Raw genomic sequence first — 13,974 nt, 5'->3', positions numbered from 1 at the left:
TGTATATACGCATGCACACAGGTTGGCAGTTAGAAGAGGGAGGGAGAAAGGCTGACCTGGAAAAGCTCTGTGATTAAGCTGTGAGAAATCTGTTTTTAAAGGTCATTCTCACAGGTTGAAAAGAAATCAGAAAAGCTAAAGTCATTGTTTTAATCAGCCTCAGGCAAATTGCTAGGGCAGACTCAAAATACATTTAAACAGAGAAGAAAAAAACCCAGCCACTTACTTCTTCCACCAAGTAATACTTAAAGTAGACCCTTGGCATTTGAAGGTTTAACATTTGTGGTTTCAGCTCGTTCTAAGACATCTGCAGGGGCGTGGCATGCTGGAGCTTGTAATTTTACTGAGGCTCATAGTTGAGTTCATGGTCATGGCACAGCCAACCCAGTGCCTTCCTGGCCTCATTCATGTTCCAGAGAATAATTCAGAAGGACAGAATTATTCTCTGTCCTCCTCCTATTACCCTTGTAAAGTGATAAAAAGCATATTTTTAAAGGCTACTTCTCTGAACTTTTAACAGTGAAATAACATACCAGATGATGTTAATGAATTTAGGAATGTATAAAATTGATTTGGGGAGAAGTCCTTTTTCAAGGTCAAGGAAATGGGAGCTGATATAAAGAAAATGAGCAAACTGTCAAAAGTACCTCTTTCAGATTAAGTACTGATGTAGCCTCAAAGTGTTATTCATATAATTTTCAGGGGTTTTTTTTAACTCCTTTGAGAGAATAAGTTGATTCACGACTGCTTTATATAAAGCAGTCAAATATATGCTATGGCAAAATTAAAAATGTCTGGAAAAACTTAAATGCCAATGACATCATACATAAATTATAATTAGCATCTGGTAATGGCATCTATCAAATTTCACGTAGTACAATGTCTCTTCTCAGTGGATGCTTATGCCATCCTGTATCTGCATCTACATCCATTCTTGGTGTAGACATAGCAAAACGGAATGGTTCACAGCCAGGCTTTCTGAAGTCCTGCAGCAATCAGAGGACGGTGAAAGGACAGCTTAGCATAACTAGCTCCGTGGTGCTTCTGACCTGCCCCTCCGCCCCCACTAATATTGTTTAGGTTAAAAGCCTCTGCTTAGTACTGCGTGCAGGCTAGAGGAAAGGTAAAAATCATGCCTTTTCCAAAACTAACTCCCAGGAAGGTAAGAAAAACAAACATACAAGTAACAATGCTTTTTGGCTATGTTTAAGATTTTTAGGGCCATCTTGACCATTATCCTCCTAAGTTAAAGGAGGATAACTTAGATGACCAAGAGCAAAGAAGTCTTACAACCTTCTCAGATCCTCACTGAGACCCAGATGTCTGTGATCCACCTTCTTCTTGGTTCACTGACTCTTCACATAAAAGCAGCTTTCCTTGCCCCAACACCTTGCCTCTCGGCTTGTTGGCTGTCCTGTGGTGAGTGGGAGAAGCTTGGGCTCGGTTACACTTTGACCCAGGAGCAGTGAGATGGGGACCTTATAGCGCAAGCCTCCCATGTACAGCCCAGCTTCTGCTCCACTGTGAACAAGCTCCCCTTGGTGCTCAGTTGAATGTTCTTGCCTCCTGGTCACAGCTGGGATGGGCCACTCCCCACAGGGCTCTCAGTGGCAGCACCATCTTCCACCTACTTACTGTGAGGGGTGGGGGGGACGGGGTAGCCTCCCTGCTCCTCTCTGCCTTCTCCCAACCATTGTGCTCCCTAACCAATATCTCCCTTTTTTAAAGTTCGCATCACATTCAGCTCTCTGGAACTTGACACTCACTTTTCCTTTTTCTCTACCCCTTCCCCAGATATCAGTCGTTGGTTTTCCCAGGTCCCACCAATCGTTTGGTCATTCTTCTCCCATTCTGATCTAAGGTTCTTCAACATTTAAAAACATGTATTTCTATTCTACCAAAGTTGACCCCAAGCTCAGCTATTCCTAGTTCTTAATTATCTCTCCAAAGTTCCCAGGATCTCAGTTCTGCGATCTCTTTTCTCATCATTCTCCCCTCATCTGTGTTGCATTATCAACTGCCAGGCCTCTGCCTGGACTCAGCTGCAAAGTCATCAGCCACTCTGGCTTCACTTTCACTTTCTTCCCAGCCCCCAAAAGACCCCAAGCATACCCCCCCACCTGCCTTAATTCCTTAGCCCCCTTATCCACACATCAGGTCCCCTGAAGCCAGTCTCCAGCCAGAGAAGACCGCAGCATCTGCTTTCTCCACTTTTATTCCTTGTTGTTAAGCGTTACTTGAGATGATAGATGGAAGATGTGGCCGTGGTGATGGTACATTTTCTGAGAGTTTCTAGTGCCCAATGCTGGCCTGAATGTTCTACATGCATCATCTTAAACACTAATTACCTTCACTGCAATGGGATGCATGCCGTTGTATGCCACCTGGGTTTTCTGTGCTATTGTGTGATCATTTTATTTATATATATAAAATGATCTCTGTATAGATCTTTACTTGATCCTTTATAATCTTCCTCATAGTGGCTATTTCAAAGATTTAACACTCTCTTGAAGTTCACAGCCTATTCCCAACTCTGAGACAACCTTGCTTAGTTTCTTTGAAAGCATTCAACATGAATTTTCTCATAATGCCCCCTCTCTCCTGTCTCATATTCTGAGTATTTTCAACTAACCTCTCTGTGTCTTTCCCACCTTACAAGTTCTTTCTCTCCAAGGCCAATCCTTCTCTTAGGCCCTGATCCACCCCTTGTCCTTCCTCTATCTTCTCCTCTCTCATCTATCTTCCATATCTCCCTCTACGTAAGATCCTTCCCCTTTGCCTGTCCTTTAAAAACCTGCCTTCCTCCCTGCAGCCCCTTCAAACTACCAACTGCTCTCTCTGTGGGGGAACCTTCCTTGCCTTTGCAGGAATAGCAAAACAATTTCCCCTATGCTGCAGGCCTCGGTCCTCTGTGTCAGCTCTCAAATTCAAAAGAGAAGCCCAGAACCATTTGAACCACTGAAGAATGCTACTTTGGGTAGAAAGCTAGAAGCCTTGTGTAATACACGGATCTGGAAGTTTGGGGCATTGCATTTGATAGGCTATGAAGAGGAAATAATCATTTGACTGGTCTCTGTCTCTTAGTACCTTGCAATTTCTATTGGGTTGCAATGTGGACCAGGGTGGCCAATTTGGGTAGCCAATGACACAGTTCTCCTTTTCCTTAGCCTCTCTCAATTGAACTATCAGTAAGTCCTAACAATACCAGTAACTTAATATATTCCACCATTTGTAATTGCTATAATCTGCTCACTCATTTCCCTGGCTCCAACCTTGCCCTACTCTGTTCTATTCTCCTTACTGCAACTGGAATAATCTTCTGGAATTCTTCACTGGCTCCCTTGTGCATAAGGAATAAATCCAGGCTTCTTGGCCCATCACAACCCAGGCTCTGCCTACCTTGTCTCTCCTTCCCACCTACCCCACGCTGAGTTCCAGCCATGCCAATTAATTGTTCATCACATTTCCCAAGCTCTGTCCAGCCCTGGGCCTTGCCCTTTGCTTGTTGCTCATTCTTTCCACTCCCCTAACCATCCTCTATTTGTTCTTCAGGATAGTTAAGGATTCTCTTCTGACCAGTTCCTATGGGGTCTTCCTCAACCATTCCAACCTCCCACCCAGTAGGCGTAGGTCCCTTTCCCGGTGCTCCGAGAGGTGCCCTAGGCATTCCTTTACCCAAGTGCTTTTCATGCTGAGCTGTTCTCATCTGACTCTTGTCTGCATCACACAACAGACTAGTAGCTCTTTATCAGGAACTGCATCTGATTTGCCTTTGTAGTCCCTCTGCTCAGCATAGGACTTGACACATACACACATATAAATGTCTCCTGAATGAATAAATGAATAAATTAGATATTGAATAAGAGATTAAAATGGGCATTTCTAACATTGAGTACTTTGGTACTTTTTATTTTCATGATCTTGTACAGTAAGTAAAAGATGAATTTTCACAGATTAAAAGCAAGAGGTAATTAGCGTGAAAAAGAAATGAGAGACTCGGAATCGAATAGATTCTATTACTACTACTATTTACGCAGGATTAACTATAAGGAAGACTATTGTAAGTATTATATATCTCTTGACTTAACCCTCAAAACAATTCTTATTTTAGAGAAGACATTTTGGAAGAGAAAAGTAACTTATTGAATAGGTGGCTGAGCTGGGATCCAAACGTAGCTGAGCCAGTGCTTTTAACCAGCACACTGTGATGCCTGCTGTGTGGCCATAATTGTGCATAAACGTGATACGTGGATATTTACCTCACTCATCTATGCACTCACTCCAATTATTCTTGTTTGTTTTTTTCCACCTTAACTTGGAAACTCGCACTCTCAATATATTGACTTATCAGCATCTAATGATATTTGACAGTTTTTCCTGGTGGACTTTAAAAAATCTATGTCGCTAGCACCTTGCTAACAGGAAGTAATAGTGTGGGTGAGGGGGGTGGTTGACTGTTAATTACATCCATTGTGTTTCCTACATTCATTTTTTGGAATTAATTTCCTTCCATCTAAGGAAATGGCTTTTAAGGTTTTGATACCCATTTGTAAGGTTGTACTTTTTAAAATGATAGTTCAAAGAAACACAAACTATTGAGTAAAACTCAAGATTACAAAGACGCTGTGACAGACAAGGCTTTGCCACCATGTACCCCTGCACGAAGCTTCTGACATCAAAGGAGTAAACAAAGATAGAGAGAAATCAGAGAAAGCCCAGAGCTGCCTTTCTCTGTGGTAAAAGGAAGGAAGTGTTTAAAGAAAGAACATGGATCTGGACAGGCAAATCAGGCAAATGGGAAATGCTGAATAACTTGGCAAATTAAGTCTCAGAAATCATTCGGAGGCAGATCTCAGAACAGGGAGGCAAGGAGGAGATGCTGGATTTGACTTCCGGCATTTAAATTCTGGGTTTATTTTTTGCTTGTTTTATATTTTATTTTGTCTTCGTTTTTGTGGTGTGTGTGCGCGTGTGTGTGAAGGTGGGTGGCGGGGGGCAGTGGCCAGGGTATGGGAACAAGCGCAAGGGAAGAAAAGGGGCTTAAACACCAGTTCCCACGGCTTCAAAGACACCAAGTGACAAGGGTTTCTCTGCAATTGCAGGCAACGCATAGAAACAAATGGCAGTGGACAGGGGGAAAGTGTAGGGAAAAATCCATTTTGAGCCATCCAAAGGGACTCTGGGGTGGAGAAGCAAATCAGCAAAATACAGTCACCTTGGAACTATGTCTCCAGCTCAAAGAGCTCTGGTGCCAGTGTTTGGCTTTTTGATTTGTAAACAGCTTTCTGCTGAATCCATGAATATTTCCAGAACTTCTGACTTGAGATATTTTATTCTTTACCCTTCCTACTTCGAATGTTCTTTTAATAATAATGGGCCGGAGCTTATCTACATCCCGGCCAGTTTTATAAAACCAAGTAACTGCTGAGCAGAGGAAGTAGGTTTATGGTCATTTAATTTTTTTTTTAAAGAGAAATTCTGCCACCCTCTGGACAGAAACTAAAGATCTATGTCTTAGGGATTCATCAGGGAATACTCTTGTAAGCATTTGCCCCTATACATTAACATTTTTTTTTTAAATCTGCCCTTTAAAAAACAAACAAAACATTGCTCTAGATAGCATAGATGATGTATGAAAAAAAATATCTTAAAATAATCAGTTGGCTCTGAGAAATCAAGAGGAAGTAGTCTCAGAGCACATTATATAAAAAAGCCGAGCTTTTAACTCATAATCTCTCTAAAATCATCTTACAATCTATATTCCTGCTCTCTGGTCTGCAAACAGCTAAGTAAAGATTTTTCACACAATTTCAGTGGTAGCTGCTTTCATACAGTTACCTTTACTGGAAAAAAGCCCAAATTTATATTAAACATAAATATATATTTGTTGGTTTTAACTAGAGCTAACTGAATATGAGAGCAGAATGACGTTTCATTCGTAACAACACAATGGGCAGTTTGTTTCTGAAGCCCTCCTACTCTCATCCGCTGGGCAGGGAGTACTTAATGTCATGCAAATAAAACTCTCAAAACTGTAGGCATGTGGTAATTACCAATAATAACATGGGGCAAATCAAAATACAGGATGTGCCATCTTTATAAATAGCTGGAGGGAGAAAGCAGAAAGACACCCCAGTACTATACCTGGTTTTAGCAACAGGATGTAGATGCTTCTGGTCTTGCAGGACCTTGGCCAGCTGTTTTTGTAGAAACAAAACCTTTCCGTGGGCTCCTTTAATAAATGGGTGGTCAAGGAGACTTGTGACAGAAGGCCGCTTTTCAAAATCTTTAATAAGACACCTGTTTGCAAAAATCAACAATCAAAAGTACAATCTTAGACATCCTAACAATCAAAAGTACAATCTTAGACATCCTGTTCCCTTGTAAATTCGGGAGGAAGTGAGAAAGTTCATTTCTTAAAACTTGATCATTAACCTTCTATAGCTCTTTATTAATATGTACCAGAAAACAGAAAAACTAATTCTCTGTTAGTTGAATTAAAGCATCAGGAATCTATTTAAGTTTAACACAATCGATTTTTGATTGATAGTTAAACAAAATCAATTTGAAGTCCTCAGAACATTGAAAAAACAGACCGGGCAGCCAAATTTCTGTCTGAATTTTTACCACAGAAAAATGTTTTCAATGGAGTCAAGTTGATCAATCTATATACTTTATTTTAGGAGAACATGGAATTGAAATACTATTACTTCACTAGTATGTGAAATGCCCACTATTTATTTGGTAGTAAGGAAAATGCGTTTCAGAGTTTGCAAAGAAAGGAACTAATCATAAACTTCACAGAGAAAGTTCAGTGGCTTGATTTCGAATGCCTCCTGGAGAAACAGAAACCTCAGAACAGGAAGTGACTACAATATGATCCAGGCGAATTGGGATAGAATTATGCAAACAGGGAACAAAAAGCCCACTCAAATCAGGTTGCATTTAAACTCTTCTACAGTTAATTGGTAAAACCACACCGGGGTATTACTACTTTCTGTTTCAGGTAGTAGTTATAACCTTTTTGAAGAAAATAATCATTTAGTACATTTTGTTGTATGTTCTACATTATTTAAGATTATTTGGATACAAGGAAATTTCTAGTGAAATTGAATCCAATGACTACCCCTCCAATTAGCACTGCATGTCTACTCTTCGTAGCTGTCTCAGGGACAGAGAAATTTCAACATCCATCCTTTTAAGCTATCAGTCTTTAGCTCCTATTGGAGGCTTAGGATCTGAAGGCCATTCTGCCCAGTCCATGAAATAAACATCTTTAATTTTCTCGGTAGTGGCATGCCAGCAATATCTAAAACACAATATATTTTAAATAATGAAATGCACTGACAAATGGTAAAAAGTTCAGCCTCACCTTGAACATCTTTTCAGAACATTTAAGCAGAGTTCCTGAAATCCTCAACCATTAGATTTACAAAAAAAACAAAACAAAAACAAAACCTTAAACCTTTGCAGTTTTCACTTCAAAATACTTTCCCATCCTTTGCCTTCTAGTCCTGAAAAGATATTCCGTAAATTTCCCAGCTAGTCCATTTTAGAATTGATTCAGGGGATTCCCTATCTATTGGAACTGGAGCTTTCAGCTAGAAAAGCCAACAGAACCTAAATTATCTCCATTCTGCTTCCCACAGGGCTATAAATACCACCTCTGCCTTGCCATGGGAAGAAATCAATCACTTGGCTTTTATAGGTTCAAGGCCTTTTGTATAATCCATTGTATTTGCTCAGAAGAAAATAAAAAAATCAGTGTACATGCTTTAAAAAGACTTTATTCATGTTTTTACATCAGCAGACTTTCTTTGATTCCATGTATATTCGTTTCTATTTATGACTATTAAAGAAAAACAAATGCTAATAATGTTTCCTGAAAAAGAAGGAACTCAAGAGGTAGTTATATAAAAAAGAAGGAACCAAAAGGTAATCAGAAATATAGCCCGGTCTTCCTGGTTTAAAGGATGGTATATGAAAACCCTAAAATAAACGCAGTCTCCGTGTCCTCTGAGAGCTCCTACTGAAGATAGACCTGTGGCTTTGCACACCCCCTGGAGGCTAGGAGGGAGTAGACAGGTTGGGAGTCCAGGAACTGCTGGGTCCTGCAGCTAAAGCCTGCCCATGATCTTAAACAAGTCACATTTTGTCTGTCATCATCACACAAGCATGCCTGTGCCAAAGGACTTTCCAAGCAGAGAGAGATTTCTTATTTACCATACAATAATCCCCTCTCTCCTTGCTGTCTTTCTGCATTAATTGTTGAGGTTTCATCTGACTACTAGTAGATGTCCACTGAAAAAAGGAAGAAAGAACAAAGGGACAAGGACACTGTCATCAGCAGTGCAAGGTCAGAAATAACCAGGTCCCAGCACATTTGTGTCTTTCCACAAGGTCAGACTTTTATTGATGCATATTCAATCATGAACGTCAAGAGCTACAAGAAGTTCCCAAGGAGGCAGTTCTCCTTAGTACTACCCATTCATTCAGTAGTCAGAGTCACAGGCATGCAGGCTCAAGCCTACTCACAAGTCAGTCAACACTGCAAACTGTACATAGTAGGATACTTAATCAACATATAAATGCTATAGATTAAAATTTCCACAACAGAATGAATTTAACATCAAGAGAAAGGAGTTAATGAACCAGTCCAAGGAGAGTGACATGAACAGGAGAGTATCCTAGGCTGATGCAGATGGTTGTCAATGTCTTATAAGAGAGAACGACATGAACAAGGAGAGTGTCCTACGCTAATGCAGATGGTCGTCAATGTCTTATAAGGAAGAGTCCTTGACTTGGGCAGAGCCTTTGGTGGAGATGCTGAGTGCTGATCACGAGTGACAGTAGGATGGTATCTATGGAGATGGCTATGTCTAGCTGGTAAAGTCCTGTCCTTTTTATGGCCCTTGAATCAACTGGTGAGCACTCATAGTAAAAGGTTATGCCCCTGTTTTGTTGAGTGTCATCCTTATTAATGAGGCAAATATCTGGTCCCTGCTGGCATGATGCCTTTTGAAATATAATTATGATGGAGTCTTTGTCTAAGATGAAGTGAAGTCATTTATGTCACAGGTTCTCTGTTGACTAGTGCCAGCACTTCAAATGAATAAATTCAAAGGGCTAGGGGTGAAGGTGGGAGAAGTGGTAATTACTAAACAACAAAATTCATAGCATGTAGAAAGGAAAATGGGCTGAAGCTGTCTTAATCTCCCTCTTTGGGACAGGTGCCACAGGACAGTGTTCCAGGGGAGAACTGCTCCTTCCACTATTTCAGTAAGTAAATTTCCTTGAATAGGGTTTGAGAAAGACTGAGAAACCCATACCTGTTCCATCCTTATGAAAACAGATCTCTACTGGAGTATAGAGATGCAATTACATGTGATATATGAGGGCTTTCCGTGAAGTATCAAGCCATGTGTGTCTCTATTTTTCATATTACATGGGTGGATAGTGTCTGGACAACATTTGTGTCCTGTTTCACAATTTTAGCATCTGCTGGAGAAGTAAGGCTTCCAGCAAGGTTGCAAGATTATTTGGGATGTTGGAAAGGGTCTCTCTCTAGATCACGGAGGGAGTAAGGAAAATCAGTGAATCATGAAGAGAACCAGACAAAGAAACTAACAAGTAAATCTTTTGTCCCTTGAAGGTCCAGAAAGTGAAGATGAGGGGCATCCCAGTCCCTGGAAGCAATGAAAAAGAGGATTTGTTAGTTCTATGACTGGAGGGGTTGAATGTCACACCACTGCACCAGCAAACTGAAACTCAGGGTATATGGGAACAACAGTGAGCAGAGTTGTAAAATATTCAACCCTACTGGAGGATTTTTAGGAGAAGGGCATGAAGACTTGAGGGTACAGCCTGATTCTAAAACACAGCTGTATATTCTTTTTCTCATGGGGAGCAAAGAGCCAGAGTGAAATGGAATTATTATTTTATAGACAAATGGAGGAGAGTTCCCCCTTAGGAGCAGATATGCCTGAAAGTCCCACCTTACTAGACATCAGGGCATGGGCATCGTATCATTTCATTTACTCAGTGAACACTTCTGACACAACACCAGAATTAACCAAAATAAGTTTTTCACAAAAAATTATGACCCATTCCCTCAAGGATCTACAATCTAATTGAAAGTCAGAAGGACAAGAAAAACAAAGGAAATAGCAAAAGCCAGTGTTTGCTTAGGCATTTAGGATAAGAAATAATAATACAAAAGCATAGGATTTTGGAGCTCCAGAGATTGAGATTTTCTATTCTAACCCCTCTGTTGAGAAATGAGGAACCTGAGGTCAAATCCTGATAGTCAGGAGGTCAATTCCCCACCTCTCACGGCAGAACCCTTCCTACTCACTCTGTGCCGTCAAAATGGCACAGGTGCAACACATAAAATACGGGGTGTTGGTGGGAGGACCTCTAGTCAGGGAAGATTTCTTCCAGCTGGTAAGAATTGAGGTGGGTAGGTCCTGTAGGAAGTTTTGAAACTAAATTGAACTAGATTGGTGGAGAAATGGTAGAAGGGATTTCAGACTGGGGAAATGGACCAGTAAAGCAAGAAGCAAGACTAGGCAAGCCTCACAATCATGGTGAAGCCTTGACTAGATAGTCACAGCTGTGCGGTTTAGCAGCGCAGACTAGGTCAGCCGCCCTGCTTCAGCTTAGCTTCTCAGACTCCACCTTACGGGCCACTTTTCTTCCTTCAGCTTTAGTCCCTTTATCAACTTTTAACCAGGATTAACTGCTATTGCATGAGACTTTGCAGTTTGATACCCCAAATCCTCACTAAGTTTGTCAACTCATCATTTCCACCCCTTTGGGCAGGGATTTAGTGGATGAAGATGAAGCTGATGGCCGGGAATTCTTAAAATTCCTGGCAGCCTCCATGTCCTTTTTAAAAGGAAGACAGAATTTTCTAACCTGGTTTGGAGCACAAACATGTAAATCTAAGGAAGTTCTAATATACTTGTTCATTTCAAGGTTGCTTATTGAACCAGGAATTGCAAATTCTAGATACAAAGTATCTTCCTCTAGCCAAGGACTGAGCAGTTTTTATAAAAGGATGCATAAAATGTTGAACTCGGCCTGGGAGATAGGGAGCCAGCCAGTGTGACATGAACTGGGGAAAGCACTAGACACATAAAGGATTCGTCCCATCAAAAAAAGAAGCTATTAATAGTTCCCTAGTCAAGAGTTGCTAGAAAACTTTGGTGATTCTCTAAACCAAGTAAGTTTGGAACTTCATAATGCATGTGAGCACATGAAAGGTTCTTACAAGTATTGGGGTGGCTCACGCCTGTAATCCTATTACTCTGAGAGGCCAAGGTGGGTTGCTTGCTTGAGCTCAGGGGTTTGAGATTAGCCTGAGCAAGAGAGAGATCCTGTCTCTACAAAAATAGAAAAACTAGCCAGGTGTTGTGACAAATGCCAATAGTTCCAATTTCTTGGAAGGCTGAGTCAATAGGATCTGTGGAGCTCAAGAGTTTGAAGTTACTATGAAGTCCTCTGAAGCCAGGGCACTGTAGCCTAGGGCAAGAGTAAGACTATCTCAAACAAACAAACAAAAGCAAGTACTGGGGGTAGAGAAAACAGCTTAATTTTGTTTGACTCCATGTTTCCAAACTTAGTTGGCCATAGACCTTTTTGTATAGGCCCCACAAATGATATTCTCAAAAGCTATTTTAAATAATCAGTACTATGATTTTGGAATGGGAGGCAGAGGCGACTGAAGGGAGAACTTAAGCCCCTAATTATCACCACATCTGAGACACCTGGAGGCTACTTTTTCAAAACATGGTCTTTTGAAATATAAGCTCAGTTCTTCCCACAGTCTTACTATAGACAAAAAAAATTAAACAAAAACTAGATTTAGGGAAATTACTTCGCCCCCATATCAGAGTAATTATTTCTTTTATTCGTGGATTTTTAATTTTTTTTCTTTTTTAAAAATTCAGATTTACACAGTGTTTCAAACTGGGGAAATACATGCCAAAGTTCAGTTCCTCTTAGAGTCTTTTACTCTAGAAAAAAGAAATTAAATGAAAACTAGATTTAGAGCAGCGGTTCTCAACCTGTGGGTCGCAACCCCTTCAGGGGTCAAACAACCCTTTCACAGGGGTCACCTAAATACATCCTGCATATTAAGTATTTCCATTATGATTCATAACAATTGCAAAATTACAGTTATGAAGTAGCAATGAAAATAATTTTATGGTTGGGAATCACCACAACGTGAGGAACTATATTAGGAAGATTCACCTAAATAAATGTATTTATTTATTACATTTCACAGGGGTCACCTAAGTACATCCTGCATATTAAATATCTACATTATGATTCATAACAATTGCAAAATTACAGTTATGAAGTAGCAATGAAAATAATTTTATGGTTGGGAGTCACCACAACGTGAGGAACTATATTAAAGGTTCGCGGCATTAGGAAGGCTGAGAACCACTGATTTAGAGAAACTACTTTCCCCCTGAAAATCATAAGTAATTCTTTCTTTCATTCCTAGATGGATTTTTTAAATCTTTTTTTACATTTGTATTTAGATGTGGTTTTTCCTGTATAAGATACAAAACTCAACAATGGATTAAAAAATTATTTATACCATGAGACATGTGTAAGAGACTCTCAATTTACAAGGCCATCATGGGTGGTTTGAATATGACAAAACGTCCACCAGAAGAAAAAGAAAGCAAATTCCAGCCTTGAAGGAAATCAATCCATTACCTAATTTGAAATTCTAGTACCTTCCATCGTGCTTTCTTGGCTGAAGATTAATTCTCAGAATCCATTAGTGTCACCACATTAAACACAGGTTGTTGCAGCCATTTGCAGCGATCTCCCGGCCTGGCTTCTGGTAGGACAGGCAAAGAAGGAGACATTTGCTAGCAAGGTCAGGCTCTGGAGCTGGCAGCGCCTGTGCAATCTCTGCTCTGTGACAATAATGCTGTCGCGACACAGCCACTCCGTCCTTGTAAACTGCCATTTCTTAACCAAAAACCCGGATGCCTGCAACGGGGAGCTATTTATCAAGAGCCTCAGCTGTTTACCAGTGAATAAAACACTTGATATAGAGCAGCTGAAAAGGCAAAAACTAAAAATAATGGTGAACTTGGTAAGAAAAACGTGAGGGTGAGCAATCTTACGGCGCACACTGGGGCAGATGTAGATCCACACTCAGGATTTCTGTCTCTTTCCAGTTCTTTATAAATATATTCTATCTTTTATCCTTTCTGCTACTTCCTTGCTGCTTAGATTGTTAAGTGTTCCCGTTGCTACAGAATCACAAAACGTTTTTAATCTGAGCAAACATTTCTCTGCCCCATGATTCACTGTGCTGCCCTGCGGTTCCTATCATCGTCAAACAGAGGCTGACTGACAAAGAGGCCTCTACATCAGGAGGAGAAAATCCTCCAGAGGATACACTAATTATAGGTTAAATATCAGAGCCCATGCTAATCTGTCTTGGAAGAAAATTTCCATTTGGGGAGACAAGACCGGGTGACAAACATGGGCATTTCCCCCCAAATGACTAATGCCTCAAAAGAAGGCAGGATGAGAAACTTGGTATTGTGTATGTTATTTTTGTGAAACATCATCTCCCTATTTGGTGGAATATTGAACTGCATTTCAGTTTTTTTGAAGTCTACAAATCACACGTGGCAGTATTTTAAAGTCTTGCTGATGAGACCTGCAATCGCATGCCAGCTTCACACCTAGGTTGGGGAAGTGGGACCCTCACATGGAACAGGTGAGAACCAGGAGTGCATTACTCACCCAGGCAGTTCTTTGATTATCAATCAGAGGGGAACAGTTGGTACTTGCTAACAGAAAAAGCCCCAGGGATGGAGAGTTGGAAACAGGAAGCTCAGGCTTCCTTCAAAGTGAGGAATGGGAGCAGATTCCGTGTAATAAATTCAAAGACAGACTGCAGGGCTACATGACAGCAGGGCCACTGCCATCTTGCCT

At 40.6% G+C, this 13,974-nt stretch overlaps 1 protein-coding gene across 1 annotated transcript in view; it reads right to left on the bottom strand.

Moving 5' to 3' along the window:
• The window catches only part of MYO3B (myosin IIIB), a 429,342-nt gene that overhangs the window by 243,886 nt on the left and 171,482 nt on the right, over nt 1–13,974 (bottom strand). The window contains exon 7 of the mRNA XM_012812078.1: nt 6,145–6,300. Within this exon, the coding sequence (XP_012667532.1) occupies nt 6,145–6,300 (156 nt within the window). The remainder of the gene's footprint in view (nt 1–6,144; nt 6,301–13,974) is intronic.

The sequence above is a fragment of the Otolemur garnettii genome, unplaced genomic scaffold (genome assembly GCF_000181295.1).
Source record: "Otolemur garnettii isolate 467f Iridium unplaced genomic scaffold, OtoGar3 scaffold00187, whole genome shotgun sequence".
In the NCBI taxonomy this organism is placed as follows: Eukaryota; Metazoa; Chordata; class Mammalia; order Primates; family Galagidae; genus Otolemur; species Otolemur garnettii.
The sequence above is the reverse complement of the archived record's forward strand: the minus strand, read 5'-3'. Positions and strand labels throughout refer to the sequence as shown.